Source organism: Nansenia antarctica (assembly GCF_963989245.1).
Source record: "Nansenia antarctica genome assembly, chromosome: 4".
NCBI classification, from domain to species: Eukaryota; Metazoa; Chordata; class Actinopteri; order Argentiniformes; family Microstomatidae; genus Nansenia; species Nansenia antarctica.
The window spans coordinates 6,462,462-6,477,461 of NC_137689.1; the positions used below are offsets into that span (position 1 = coordinate 6,462,462).

The following is a 15,000-nucleotide window of genomic DNA, read 5'->3' on the forward strand; positions in this document are numbered from 1 at the left end:
TTAGCTTTACACACGCCTGTGCCTTCCGACTAAGTCCTTTAATTAGCTGGAGCTTTGTTCTTCTTCCGCTCAGCGGTCCTCAAAGTCAGCCACGGAACATTCTACCTCAAGATCTATATACTACAGTATCTGCTCTGCTTTTTAACATGTGTTTCATTATAGTTTGACACATTTTTGTTTTGATCCATGTTAGTCATTTAAATGGTATATATATACCATACCAGATAGAAGCCGCACACTAGATGCAAAAAAGTGATTTATTAAGACGACGGTTTCGGGCCGTAGCCTTCGTCTTAATAAATCACTTGCATCTGGAACCTGAGTGTGCGGCTTCGGTCTCTTTCAATTGGAATTTACCTCGCTAAGACTTTCTGCGGTGTGCGTTCTCTCCTTTTCCAATACATAGCCTACAGTGCCAGTCAAAAGTTTGGACACACTTCCCCCCATTCAATTGAAGTGTGTCCAAACTTTTGACCGGTTCTGTATTAGAGTAGTGTGACTGATGTTTCCCCCAGAACCCAGACCCACCTAAACAATCCATCAATAAGTCTTGAGGGCAGAAAGAAGGTGACGCCTGTATACCAGTCTGCCTCTGGTTTGGTGCGAGATGTCCTTAACCGACCCCTCTCAGAGCCGACCAGACCAGGCCTATCGGCAAGCCTCTCTGTCACGCTAATGACGTACTCTGGCCCTGTGTGTCCCTGAGGCTACTTCTGAAACACCGCTTAAAATATCCTTCCCCCCCATGAAGAAGACAAAATGGCTGGCGTCGTCAACGCGATGGCAGTTTACCAGGTCTGAGGTTAGGCGGCCCTCTGTTTATTTCTGCCTCATCATCTGTCATACTACCCCCCCCCCCCCTCCTCTCACGCCCGCAGGAAAGAAAGACGTCATACTGCCCCCAAATAAACTCCCTGGTTATTATCGGAATGAATATGAATCCTCTGAGGCTGAGAGGGCGTGAGGATGGAGGGAGGAGGGCAGGTTATTTTTTCCCTCTCCAATTTGCAGGTGGCAGAACCTGGTGTACCCAGGGGAAGACTTGTGTCAGATGAAAGGGCAGGTGGCGGCAAGGGGGCGGGGAAGGGGGGTGGTGTTTTCCAGTGGTTGTGCGTATGTGGATGAGCTCCTGGGAGTGCTACTATGACATCATCACATCCTGTTTTCAGGAGGGGAACCTGACAATGTTACTGAGGCGGCAGGTTAGCTGAGGGCGGCTGGCATTTGGCTCTTAATCACTGGGTCGTCTTGTGTGGATCTAACTCCCGGGCGAGGCCCAGATGGCGTCGTCTGTATAACAACCCTGCCTCCCAGCTTTGTGACGCGACGCGCTAATGCAGTTTTCGCCGGTCTCCCGGCGGACGTTTTGATCTTTCAGTTCATTACCCTTTACCGCTAATGAAAGGGGGAAGCTGACGCTCGTTACTTAGCCCAGCGGACGGTCGTCTGACGTTATTAACAACATTGTTGTTGTTGTTGTACCCCCAAACCTACCCCTAAACCTACGCCCAAACCTACCCCCAAACCTACCCCCAAACCTACCCCCAAACCTACCCCTAAACATACCCCTAAACCTACCCCTAAACCTACCCCCAAACCTTGTGGCAGTACTCACCCACCTACCAACTGGCAGACCTAGTACCGCCACAACCATAGCAATCGCCACGACAAATCACCAACCCCGACAACTGTCGCCACGACAACCACCATGACTCCCCACCCACGACAACCACCTTGTCGTCCCCTCTCTCTTCCCTCAGGAGGCGGCGTCGGCCTCCACCCCGCCCGTCAGCGAGCCGGCCATCGACGTGGACGACCTGGAGGAGTTCACCCTGCGGCCCGCCCCCCAGGGGGTCACGGTGAAGTGCAGGATCACCCGGGACAAGAAGGGCATGGACCGCGGGATGTACCCCACCTACTACCTCCACCTGGAGAGGGAGGACGGCAAGAAGGTGAGAGAGGGGCGGGGGGGGGGTGCGGGGGGGTGCGGGGGGGCGCGGGCGGTTATTATCACTCAAGGGTAGACAAGGTCTATCACAAGGTCTATCACTCAAGTAAGACAAGGGTCGCTGTGTTGCACAGGAGGTAGAGCCGGCGCCTAACGATCGCAAGGTCGGCAGTTCGAACCCCCAACTGGCCACATCATGTTGAGGTGTCCTTGGGCAAGACACTGAACCCCAAATTGCTCCCAATGAGCGGGCCGGTGCCTTGCATGGTAGCTTGCCGCCGTTGGTGTGTGAATGTGTGTGTGAATGTGTGTGTGAATGAGAGGCCGTTGTAAAGCGCTTTGGAATAAGGCGCTATATAAGTCAGTCCATTTACCATTTTACCATTTAGACAGGGAGCATAGTGTGACCCTTCAGGGACACCGTCAATCATCAATCCTGATGTAATTTGGGCCCTACTTATGTACGACATACCCTGCCTCCCAATTCTTCACCCTTCAGCCCTGACGTGTGCATTTCTGCACTTCGCCTCATGGATTTAAAAGCCTACAATTAGTCTAAGCACGGTATCTTACAACCATCCTAGGGTTTTAAATCAGAATTGCTTTTATTATCAATGTACGGATACAAGGAGTACAATTCTTGGGCATTGGCATTGCAGTAGAAATACAAAATCTAAATCAATAATAGATTAAGCAGGATATAAACAACGATCAATAAGAATAAGCAGGATATAGACAACAACAATCAACATTAGCTGTAGGCCTGTATACAATAGCGTCAGAGCGTCAATAATAGAATAGATGATAGCAGCAGAATGCGAATCAGCATATCAACATTCTGCTGCTATCATCTGTTCCATTATTGAGTCAAGTGTTCAAGTATATGAAGTGTGGCAGCCCCCACCCTTTGGAACTCTCTCCCCACAGTGTTCCGCAACGACCCCTACCCTGGACACCTTCAAATCAGCCCTCAAAACCCATCTGTTCACCAAGGCCTTTGGCCCCTAGTCTGGTTTTGTCTAGACTCTTTGTTTTTAGTTGTTTAGTTTTTCTGTTCTGTCTGTCTGACTTTCTGTCTGTAAAATCTGTAAAGCGTCCTTGGGTTTGTGAAAGGCATTATATAAAACCAAGTTATTATTATTATTATTATTATTATTATTATTATTATTATTATTATTAAGTATTGTACATACAGGGAAAAGGATAGAGAGTTAGGACACGTGGCTGTGTGTAGAACACCATCACAACACGGTTTGAACGAGCACGTCCATCTCTTTAATGTGCTACTAAATGCAAGACAACGATTCATTTCCACTGAGATGTTTTCATTGTGTTGGGGAGCCGTACGCGGTTAAAACTAGGTCTCGCCGCTTCAGATGTCTCGCGGCGTATTGATGGTGATGCTGATGTGTCTGGTGTTTGTTTGTTTGCTAATTGGACATTACGGCTTGCCATAGGTGTTCCTGTTAGCGGGGAGGAAGAGGAAGAAGAGCAAAACATCTAATTACCTCATCTCCATCGACCCCACCGACCTGTCTCGAGGTGGCGAGAGCTTCATCGGCAAGTTGAGGTCAGTCTGCGGCTCTTTCATCTGCCTTGGAAGCGAAGCGTTCATCATGATCATAAAAGTCTATTATATTTGGCCTTTCAAGTATGGAAGAAGATGGTTGCTTCTTATATACAGTATAAGTATACTACAGTAGTACAGTATATACTTTTTCTCTGGATTGTTATTTCAGAGGTAGCGACATTCAAATACTCATGTCGTCTTCATTTGTTTCCGATTTCATATGTGACACAGTCTGATCATTTGGTCCGCATGTCGGCAACCGAAATATTCAAAATGTTCAGACTTTTCTTTTGAAACACGGAACCACGTTTCAACGTTGTTGAGAATCACGACACAAACTAGTCGCTAGTCAAGCCAAAACACTGCAATGCAACGTATTGGGTGAGTAATCCCCACTGCTACCTAGTTAACTAGAACACTACTTTACATTGTTAGCAGGCTCACAAAACAAGCTGTGGGTTAGGGTTAGTTGACTAGCGACGTGTCATTGATTTTCAACAACAAGGAAATGTATTCACATCTTTCGAAAGAAAAGCCAGATCATTACATCGGATCCCGACATGAGGACCAAAGCACTAGAACGTGTCACATCTGGTCTGAGGTATTACAGCTGTGTAGAGACCAGCGAGAAGAAGCCAGGAATGAATGTAGAATTGATTCCATATTTCATATTTATCCATACTTCGTTGTAACCTCCAATGTCTTTTAGTTTTTTTTTTTACCTTGTGCATGAATAATGTTCGCCTTTTTTGGGGGGGGAGAGATGAGGAGAAGAATGTATTTTGCAGATTGAAACCCTCCCTAATGAATAGAGGGGTATGCAGCGCCACACCTGTCTGGGCTCCTAGAGAAGGGAGAGTAATTGGATTCATTACTTCCGTCCGAGCGCTCATCTGTTCTCATCTCCCCGCTGTGAGGGAGGAGCACCTGGACCCTGTCAGCTACGACAGAGACACCATGGGCAGTGTGTCTGACGCTAACACAGCTAGGTCTCTCTAAGACAGAGACACCATGGGCAGTGTGTCTGACGTTAACACAGCTAGGTCTCTCTAAGACAGAGACACCATGGGCAGCTAGGTCTCTCTAAGACAGAGACACCATGGGCAGCTAGGTCTCTCTAAGACAGAGACACCATGGGCAGGGTGTCTGACGTTAACACAGCTAGGTCTCTCTAAGGCCTCTTTCACACCGGCAGTTCCGAACGCCGGTTCGCGTTCACGTGCCGAAACCTCCGAACGTTGGCGCTGTCTGACGAACGAGCCCGCGTTCATACCAGTGTATCGTTCGCCAGACAGCGCCAACGTTCTGAGGTTTCGGCACGCGAACGCGAACCGGCGTTCGGAACTGCCGGTGTGTAAGCCCTATCTGACAGACACCCTGGGCAGTGTGTCTGACATTAACACAGCTAGGTCTCTCTAAGACAGAGACACCTGGGCAGTGTGTCTGACATTAACACAGCTAGGTCTCTCTAACACAGAGACACCATGGGCAGTGTGTCTGACGCTAACACAGCTAGGTCTCTCTAACACAGAGACACCATGGGCAGTGTGTCTGACGTTAACACAGCTAGGTCTCACTGAGACAGAGACACCATGGGCAGTGTGTCTGACATTAACACAGCTAGGTCTCTCTAACACAGAGACACCATGGGCAGTGTGTCTGACGCTAACACAGCTAGGTCTCTCTAACACAGAGACACCATGGGCAGTGTGTCTGACGTTAACACAGCTAGGTCTCACTGAGACAGAGACACCAGGGACAGTGTGTCTGACGTTAACACAGCTAGGTCTCTCTAAGACAGAGACACCATGGGCAGCTAGGTCTCTCTAAGACAGAGACACCATGGGCAGGGACGTTAACCCTGTCAGCCAGGTCACCTGGACCCTGTTAGAACTAGCTAGGACTCACTAAGACTCAGTTAGGTCTCTCTGAGACAGAGTCATTAACCCTGTCAGCTGGTCTCACTGAGACAGAGTCATTAACACTGTCAGCTGGTCTCTCTAAGACAGAGTCATTAACACTGTCAGCTGGTCTCTCTGAGACAGAGACATTAACACTGTCAGCTGGTCTCTCTGAGACAGAGTCATTAACACTGTCAGCTGGTCTCTCTAAGACAGAGTCATTAACACTGTCAGCTGGTCTCTCTAAGACAGAGTCATTAACACTGTCAGCTGGTCTCTCTAAGACAGAGTCATTAACACTGTCAGCTGGTCTCTCTGAGACAGAGACATTAACACTGTCAGCTGGTCTCTCTAAGACAGAGTCATTAACACTGTCAGCTGGTCTCTCTAAGACAGAGTCATTAACACTGTCAGCTGGTCTCTCTAAGACAGAGTCATTAACCCTGTCAGCTGGTCTCTCTAAGACAGAGTCATTAACACTGTCAGCTGGTCTCTCTAAGACAGAGTCATTAACCCTGTCAGCTGGTCTCTCTAAGACAGAGTCATTAACACTGTCAGCTGGTCTCTCTAAGACAGAGTCATTAACACTGTCAGCTGGTCTCACTGAGACAGAGTCATTAACCCTGTCAGCTGGTCTCTCTGAGACAGAGTCATTAACACTGTCAGCTGGTCTCTCTAAGACAGAGTCATTAACACTGTCAGCTGGTCTCTCTAAGACAGAGTCATTAACACTGTCAGCTGGTCTCACTGAGACAGAGTCATTAACACTGTCAGCTGGTCTCACTGAGACAGAGTCATTAACACTGTCAGCTGGTCTCTCTAAGACAGAGTCATTAACACTGTCATCTGGTCTCTCTGAGACAGATACATTAACACTGTCAGCCAGGTCTCACTGAGACAGAGTCATTAACACTGTCAGCTGGTCTCTCTAAGACAGAGTCATTAACACTGTCAGCTGGTCTCTCTAAGACAGAGTCATTAACACTGTCAGCTGGTCTCTCTAAGACAGAGTCATTAACACTGTCAGCTGGTCTCTCTAAGACAGAGACATTAACACTGTCAGCTGGTCTCACTGAGACAGAGTCATTAACACTGTCAGCTGGTCTCTCTGAGACAGAGTCATTAACCCTGTCAGCTGGTCTCTCTAAGACAGAGACATTAACACTGTCAGCTGGTCTCTCTAAGACAGAGTCATTAACACTGTCAGCTGGTCTCTCTGAGACAGAGTCATTAACACTGTCAGCTGGTCTCTCTAAGACAGAGTCATTAACACTGTCAGCTGGTCTCTCTAAGACAGAGTCATTAACACTGTCAGCTGGTCTCTCTAAGACAGAGTCATTAACCCTGTCAGCTGGTCTCTCTAAGACAGAGTCATTAACACTGTCAGCTGGTCTCTCTGAGACAGAGTCATTAACCCTGTCAGCTGGTCTCTCTGGGACAGAGTCATTAACACTGTCAGCTGGTCTCACTGAGACAGAGACATTAACCCTGTCAGCTGGTCTCTCTGAGACAGAGACATTAACACTGTCAGCTGGTCTCTCTAAGACAGAGTCATTAACCCTGTCAGCTGGTCTCTCTGAGACAGAGTCATTAACACTGTCAGCTGGTCTCTCTAAGACAGAGACATTAACACTGTCAGCTGGTCTCTCTGAGACAGAGTCATTAACACTGTCAGCTGGTCTCTCTAAGACAGAGTCATTAACACTGTCAGCTGGTCTCACTGAGACAGAGTCATTAACCCTGTCAGCTGGTCTCTCTAAGACAGAGTCATTAACACTGTCAGCTGGTCTCTCTAAGACAGAGTCATTAACCCTGTCAGCTGGTCTCTCTGAGACAGAGTCATTAACCCTGTCAGCTGGTCTCTCTAAGACAGAGTCATTAACACTGTCAGCTGGTCTCTCTAAGACAGAGTCATTAACCCTGTCAGCTGGTCTCACTGAGACAGAGTCATTAACACTGTCAGCTGGTCTCTCTAAGACAGAGTCATTAACACTGTCAGCTGGTCTCTCTGAGACAGAGTCATTAACACTGTCAGCTGGTCTCTCTAAGACAGAGTCATTAACACTGTCAGCTGGTCTCTCTGAGACAGAGACATTAACACTGTCAGCTGGTCTCACTGAGACAGAGTCATTAACCCTGTCAGCTGGTCTCTCTGAGACAGAGTCATTAACACTGTCAGCTGGTCTCTCTGAGACAGAGACATTAACACTGTCAGCTGGTCTCTCTGAGACAGAGTCATTAACCCTGTCAGCTGGTCTCTCTAAGACAGAGTCATTAACACTGTCAGCTGGTCTCTCTGAGACAGAGACATTAACACTGTCAGCTGGTCTCTCTGAGACAGAGTCATTAACCCTGTCAGCTGGTCTCTCTAAGACAGAGTCATTAACACTGTCAGCTGGTCTCTCTAAGACAGAGTCATTAACCCTGTCAGCTGGTCTCTCTAAGACAGAGTCATTAACACTGTCAGCTGGTCTCTCTGAGACAGAGTCATTAACACTGTCAGCTGGTCTCTCTAAGACAGAGACATTAACACTGTCAGCTGGTCTCACTGAGACAGAGTCATTAACCCTGTCAGCTGGTCTCTCTAAGACAGAGTCATTAACCCTGTCAGCTGGTCTCTCTAAGACAGAGTCATTAACACTGTCAGCTGGTCTCTCTAAGACAGAGTCATTAACCCTGTCAGCTGGTCTCTCTAAGACAGAGTCATTAACACTGTCAGCTGGTCTCTCTAAGACAGAGTCATTAACACTGTCAGCTGGTCTCACTGAGACAGAGTCATTAACACTGTCAGCTGGTCTCTCTAAGACAGAGTCATTAACACTGTCAGCTGGTCTCTCTAAGACAGAGTCATTAACCCTGTCAGCTGGTCTCTCTAAGACAGAGTCATTAACACTGTCAGCTGGTCTCACTGAGACAGAGTCATTAACCCTGTCAGCTGGTCTCTCTAAGACAGAGTCATTAACACTGTCAGCCAGGTCTCACTGAGACAGAGACATTAACACTGTCAGCTGGTCTCACTGAGACAGAGTCATTAACCCTGTCAGCCAGGTCTCACTGAGACAGAGTCATTAACCCTGTCAGCTGGTCTCACTGAGACAGAGTCATTAACACTGTCAGCTGGTCTCACTGAGACAGAGTCATTAACCCTGTCAGCTGGTCTCACTGAGACAGAGTCATTAACACTGTCAGCTGGTCTCACTGAGACAGAGTCATTAACCCTGTCAGCTGGTCTCACTGAGACAGAGTCATTAACACTGTCAGCTGGTCTCTCTGAGACAGAGACATTAACACTGTCAGCTGGTCTCACTGAGACAGAGTCATTAACCCTGTCAGCTGGTCTCTCTAAGACAGAGTCATTAACACTGTCAGCTGGTCTCTCTGAGACAGAGACATTAACACTGTCAGCTGGTCTCACTGAGACAGAGTCATTAACACTGTCAGCTGGTCTCTCTAAGACAGAGTCATTAACACTGTCAGCTGGTCTCTCTAAGACAGAGTCATTAACACTGTCAGCTGGTCTCTCTGAGACAGAGTCATTAACACTGTCAGCTGGTCTCTCTAAGACAGAGACATTAACACTGTCAGCTGGTCTCACTGAGACAGAGTCATTAACCCTGTCAGCTGGTCTCTCTAAGACAGAGTCATTAACACTGTCAGCTGGTCTCTCTAAGACAGAGTCATTAACACTGTCAGCTGGTCTCTCTAAGACAGAGTCATTAACACTGTCAGCTGGTCTCTCTGAGACAGAGACATTAACACTGTCAGCTGGTCTCTCTAAGACAGAGTCATTAACACTGTCAGCTGGTCTCTCTAAGACAGAGTCATTAACACTGTCAGCTGGTCTCTCTAAGACAGAGTCATTAACCCTGTCAGCTGGTCTCTCTAAGACAGAGTCATTAACACTGTCAGCTGGTCTCTCTAAGACAGAGTCATTAACCCTGTCAGCTGGTCTCTCTAAGACAGAGTCATTAACACTGTCAGCTGGTCTCTCTAAGACAGAGTCATTAACACTGTCAGCTGGTCTCACTGAGACAGAGTCATTAACACTGTCAGCTGGTCTCACTGAGACAGAGTCATTAACACTGTCAGCTGGTCTCTCTAAGACAGAGTCATTAACACTGTCATCTGGTCTCTCTGAGACAGAGTCATTAACACTGTCAGCTGGTCTCTCTAAGACAGAGTCATTAACACTGTCATCTGGTCTCTCTGAGACAGATACATTAACACTGTCAGCCAGGTCTCACTGAGACAGAGTCATTAACACTGTCAGCTGGTCTCACTGAGACAGAGTCATTAACACTGTCAGCTGGTCTCTCTAAGACAGAGTCATTAACACTGTCATCTGGTCTCTCTGAGACAGATACATTAACACTGTCAGCCAGGTCTCACTGAGACAGAGTCATTAACACTGTCAGCTGGTCTCTCTAAGACAGAGTCATTAACACTGTCAGCTGGTCTCTCTAAGACAGAGTCATTAACACTGTCAGCTGGTCTCTCTAAGACAGAGTCATTAACACTGTCAGCTGGTCTCTCTAAGACAGAGACATTAATACTGTCAGCTGGTCTCACTGAGACAGAGTCATTAACACTGTCAGCTGGTCTCTCTGAGACAGAGTCATTAACCCTGTCAGCTGGTCTCTCTAAGACAGAGACATTAACACTGTCAGCTGGTCTCTCTAAGACAGAGTCATTAACACTGTCAGCTGGTCTCTCTGAGACAGAGTCATTAACACTGTCAGCTGGTCTCTCTAAGACAGAGTCATTAACACTGTCAGCTGGTCTCTCTAAGACAGAGTCATTAACACTGTCAGCTGGTCTCTCTAAGACAGAGTCATTAACACTGTCAGCTGGTCTCTCTAAGACAGAGTCATTAACACTGTCAGCTGGTCTCTCTGAGACAGAGTCATTAACCCTGTCAGCTGGTCTCTCTGGGACAGAGTCATTAACACTGTCAGCTGGTCTCACTGAGACAGAGACATTAACCCTGTCAGCTGGTCTCTCTGAGACAGAGACATTAACACTGTCAGCTGGTCTCTCTAAGACAGAGTCATTAACCCTGTCAGCTGGTCTCTCTGAGACAGAGTCATTAACACTGTCAGCTGGTCTCTCTAAGACAGAGACATTAACACTGTCAGCTGGTCTCTCTGAGACAGAGTCATTAACACTGTCAGCTGGTCTCTCTAAGACAGAGTCATTAACACTGTCAGCTGGTCTCACTGAGACAGAGTCATTAACCCTGTCAGCTGGTCTCTCTAAGACAGAGTCATTAACACTGTCAGCTGGTCTCTCTAAGACAGAGTCATTAACCCTGTCAGCTGGTCTCTCTGAGACAGAGTCATTAACCCTGTCAGCTGGTCTCTCTAAGACAGAGTCATTAACACTGTCAGCTGGTCTCTCTAAGACAGAGTCATTAACCCTGTCAGCTGGTCTCACTGAGACAGAGTCATTAACACTGTCAGCTGGTCTCTCTAAGACAGAGTCATTAACACTGTCAGCTGGTCTCTCTGAGACAGAGTCATTAACACTGTCAGCTGGTCTCTCTAAGACAGAGTCATTAACACTGTCAGCTGGTCTCTCTGAGACAGAGACATTAACACTGTCAGCTGGTCTCACTGAGACAGAGTCATTAACCCTGTCAGCTGGTCTCTCTGAGACAGAGTCATTAACACTGTCAGCTGGTCTCTCTGAGACAGAGACATTAACACTGTCAGCTGGTCTCTCTGAGACAGAGTCATTAACCCTGTCAGCTGGTCTCTCTAAGACAGAGTCATTAACACTGTCAGCTGGTCTCTCTGAGACAGAGACATTAACACTGTCAGCTGGTCTCTCTGAGACAGAGTCATTAACCCTGTCAGCTGGTCTCTCTAAGACAGAGTCATTAACACTGTCAGCTGGTCTCTCTAAGACAGAGTCATTAACCCTGTCAGCTGGTCTCTCTAAGACAGAGTCATTAACACTGTCAGCTGGTCTCTCTGAGACAGAGTCATTAACACTGTCAGCTGGTCTCTCTAAGACAGAGACATTAACACTGTCAGCTGGTCTCACTGAGACAGAGTCATTAACCCTGTCAGCTGGTCTCTCTAAGACAGAGTCATTAACCCTGTCAGCTGGTCTCTCTAAGACAGAGTCATTAACACTGTCAGCTGGTCTCTCTAAGACAGAGTCATTAACCCTGTCAGCTGGTCTCTCTAAGACAGAGTCATTAACACTGTCAGCTGGTCTCTCTAAGACAGAGTCATTAACACTGTCAGCTGGTCTCACTGAGACAGAGTCATTAACACTGTCAGCTGGTCTCTCTAAGACAGAGTCATTAACACTGTCAGCTGGTCTCTCTAAGACAGAGTCATTAACCCTGTCAGCTGGTCTCTCTAAGACAGAGTCATTAACACTGTCAGCTGGTCTCACTGAGACAGAGTCATTAACCCTGTCAGCTGGTCTCTCTAAGACAGAGTCATTAACACTGTCAGCCAGGTCTCACTGAGACAGAGACATTAACACTGTCAGCTGGTCTCACTGAGACAGAGTCATTAACCCTGTCAGCCAGGTCTCACTGAGACAGAGTCATTAACCCTGTCAGCTGGTCTCACTGAGACAGAGTCATTAACACTGTCAGCTGGTCTCACTGAGACAGAGTCATTAACCCTGTCAGCTGGTCTCACTGAGACAGAGTCATTAACACTGTCAGCTGGTCTCACTGAGACAGAGTCATTAACCCTGTCAGCTGGTCTCACTGAGACAGAGTCATTAACACTGTCAGCTGGTCTCTCTGAGACAGAGACATTAACACTGTCAGCTGGTCTCACTGAGACAGAGTCATTAACCCTGTCAGCTGGTCTCTCTAAGACAGAGTCATTAACACTGTCAGCTGGTCTCTCTGAGACAGAGACATTAACACTGTCAGCTGGTCTCACTGAGACAGAGTCATTAACACTGTCAGCTGGTCTCTCTAAGACAGAGTCATTAACACTGTCAGCTGGTCTCTCTAAGACAGAGTCATTAACACTGTCAGCTGGTCTCTCTGAGACAGAGTCATTAACACTGTCAGCTGGTCTCTCTAAGACAGAGACATTAACACTGTCAGCTGGTCTCACTGAGACAGAGTCATTAACCCTGTCAGCTGGTCTCTCTAAGACAGAGTCATTAACACTGTCAGCTGGTCTCTCTAAGACAGAGTCATTAACACTGTCAGCTGGTCTCTCTAAGACAGAGTCATTAACACTGTCAGCTGGTCTCTCTGAGACAGAGACATTAACACTGTCAGCTGGTCTCTCTAAGACAGAGTCATTAACACTGTCAGCTGGTCTCTCTAAGACAGAGTCATTAACACTGTCAGCTGGTCTCTCTAAGACAGAGTCATTAACCCTGTCAGCTGGTCTCTCTAAGACAGAGTCATTAACACTGTCAGCTGGTCTCTCTAAGACAGAGTCATTAACCCTGTCAGCTGGTCTCTCTAAGACAGAGTCATTAACACTGTCAGCTGGTCTCTCTAAGACAGAGTCATTAACACTGTCAGCTGGTCTCACTGAGACAGAGTCATTAACCCTGTCAGCTGGTCTCTCTGAGACAGAGTCATTAACACTGTCAGCTGGTCTCTCTAAGACAGAGTCATTAACACTGTCAGCTGGTCTCTCTAAGACAGAGTCATTAACACTGTCAGCTGGTCTCACTGAGACAGAGTCATTAACACTGTCAGCTGGTCTCACTGAGACAGAGTCATTAACACTGTCAGCTGGTCTCTCTAAGACAGAGTCATTAACACTGTCATCTGGTCTCTCTGAGACAGATACATTAACACTGTCAGCCAGGTCTCACTGAGACAGAGTCATTAACACTGTCAGCTGGTCTCTCTAAGACAGAGTCATTAACACTGTCAGCTGGTCTCTCTAAGACAGAGTCATTAACACTGTCAGCTGGTCTCTCTAAGACAGAGTCATTAACACTGTCAGCTGGTCTCTCTAAGACAGAGACATTAACACTGTCAGCTGGTCTCACTGAGACAGAGTCATTAACACTGTCAGCTGGTCTCTCTGAGACAGAGTCATTAACCCTGTCAGCTGGTCTCTCTAAGACAGAGACATTAACACTGTCAGCTGGTCTCTCTAAGACAGAGTCATTAACACTGTCAGCTGGTCTCTCTGAGACAGAGTCATTAACACTGTCAGCTGGTCTCTCTAAGACAGAGTCGTTAACACTGTCAGCTGGTCTCTCTAAGACAGAGTCATTAACACTGTCGGCTGGTCTCTCTAAGACAGAGTCATTAACACTGTCAGCTGGTCTCTCTAAGACAGAGTCATTAACACTGTCAGCTGGTCTCTCTGAGACAGAGTCATTAACCCTGTCAGCTGGTCTCTCTGGGACAGAGTCATTAACACTGTCAGCTGGTCTCACTGAGACAGAGTCATTAACCCTGTCAGCTGGTCTCTCTGAGACAGAGACATTAACACTGTCAGCTGGTCTCTCTAAGACAGAGTCATTAACCCTGTCAGCTGGTCTCTCTGAGACAGAGTCATTAACACTGTCAGCTGGTCTCTCTAAGACAGAGACATTAACACTGTCAGCTGGTCTCTCTGAGACAGAGTCATTAACACTGTCAGCTGGTCTCTCTAAGACAGAGTCATTAACACTGTCAGCTGGTCTCACTGAGACAGAGTCATTAACCCTGTCAGCTGGTCTCTCTAAGACAGAGTCATTAACACTGTCAGCTGGTCTCTCTAAGACAGAGTCATTAACCCTGTCAGCTGGTCTCTCTGAGACAGAGTCATTAACCCTGTCAGCTGGTCTCTCTAAGACAGAGTCATTAACACTGTCAGCTGGTCTCTCTAAGACAGAGTCATTAACCCTGTCAGCTGGTCTCACTGAGACAGAGTCATTAACACTGTCAGCTGGTCTCTCTAAGACAGAGTCATTAACACTGTCAGCTGGTCTCTCTGAGACAGAGTCATTAACACTGTCAGCTGGTCTCTCTAAGACAGAGTCATTAACACTGTCAGCTGGTCTCTCTGAGACAGAGACATTAACACTGTCAGCTGGTCTCTCTGAGACAGAGACATTAACACTGTCAGCTGGTCTCTCTGAGACAGAGTCATTAACCCTGTCAGCTGGTCTCTCTAAGACAGAGTCATTAACACTGTCAGCTGGTCTCTCTAAGACAGAGTCATTAACCCTGTCAGCTGGTCTCTCTAAGACAGAGTCATTAACACTGTCAGCTGGTCTCTCTGAGACAGAGTCATTAACACTGTCAGCTGGTCTCTCTAAGACAGAGACATTAACACTGTCAGCTGGTCTCACTGAGACAGAGTCATTAACCCTGTCAGCTGGTCTCTCTAAGACAGAGTCATTAACCCTGTCAGCTGGTCTCTCTAAGACAGAGTCATTAACACTGTCAGCTGGTCTCTCTAAGACAGAGACATTAACACTGTCAGCTGGTCTCTCTAAGACAGAGTCATTAACCCTGTCAGCTGGTCTCTCTAAGACAGAGTCATTAACACTGTCAGCTGGTCTCACTGAGACAGAGTCATTAACCCTGTCAGCTGGTCTCTCTAAGACAGAGTCATTAACACTGTCAGCCAGGTCTCACTGAG

At 47.3% G+C, this 15,000-nt stretch overlaps 1 protein-coding gene across 1 annotated transcript in view; it reads left to right on the forward strand.

The window, feature by feature from the left end:
* tub (TUB bipartite transcription factor) overlaps positions 1 to 15,000 on the forward strand; it is a gene marked incomplete at both ends in the record, with an annotated part of 43,316 nt that overhangs the window by 22,114 nt on the left and 6,202 nt on the right. Inside the window, 2 exons of the mRNA XM_080530105.1 lie at positions 1,761 to 1,952; positions 3,406 to 3,518. Coding sequence (XP_080386231.1) covers positions 1,761 to 1,952; positions 3,406 to 3,518 — 305 coding nt within the window. The remainder of the gene's footprint in view (positions 1 to 1,760; positions 1,953 to 3,405; positions 3,519 to 15,000) is intronic.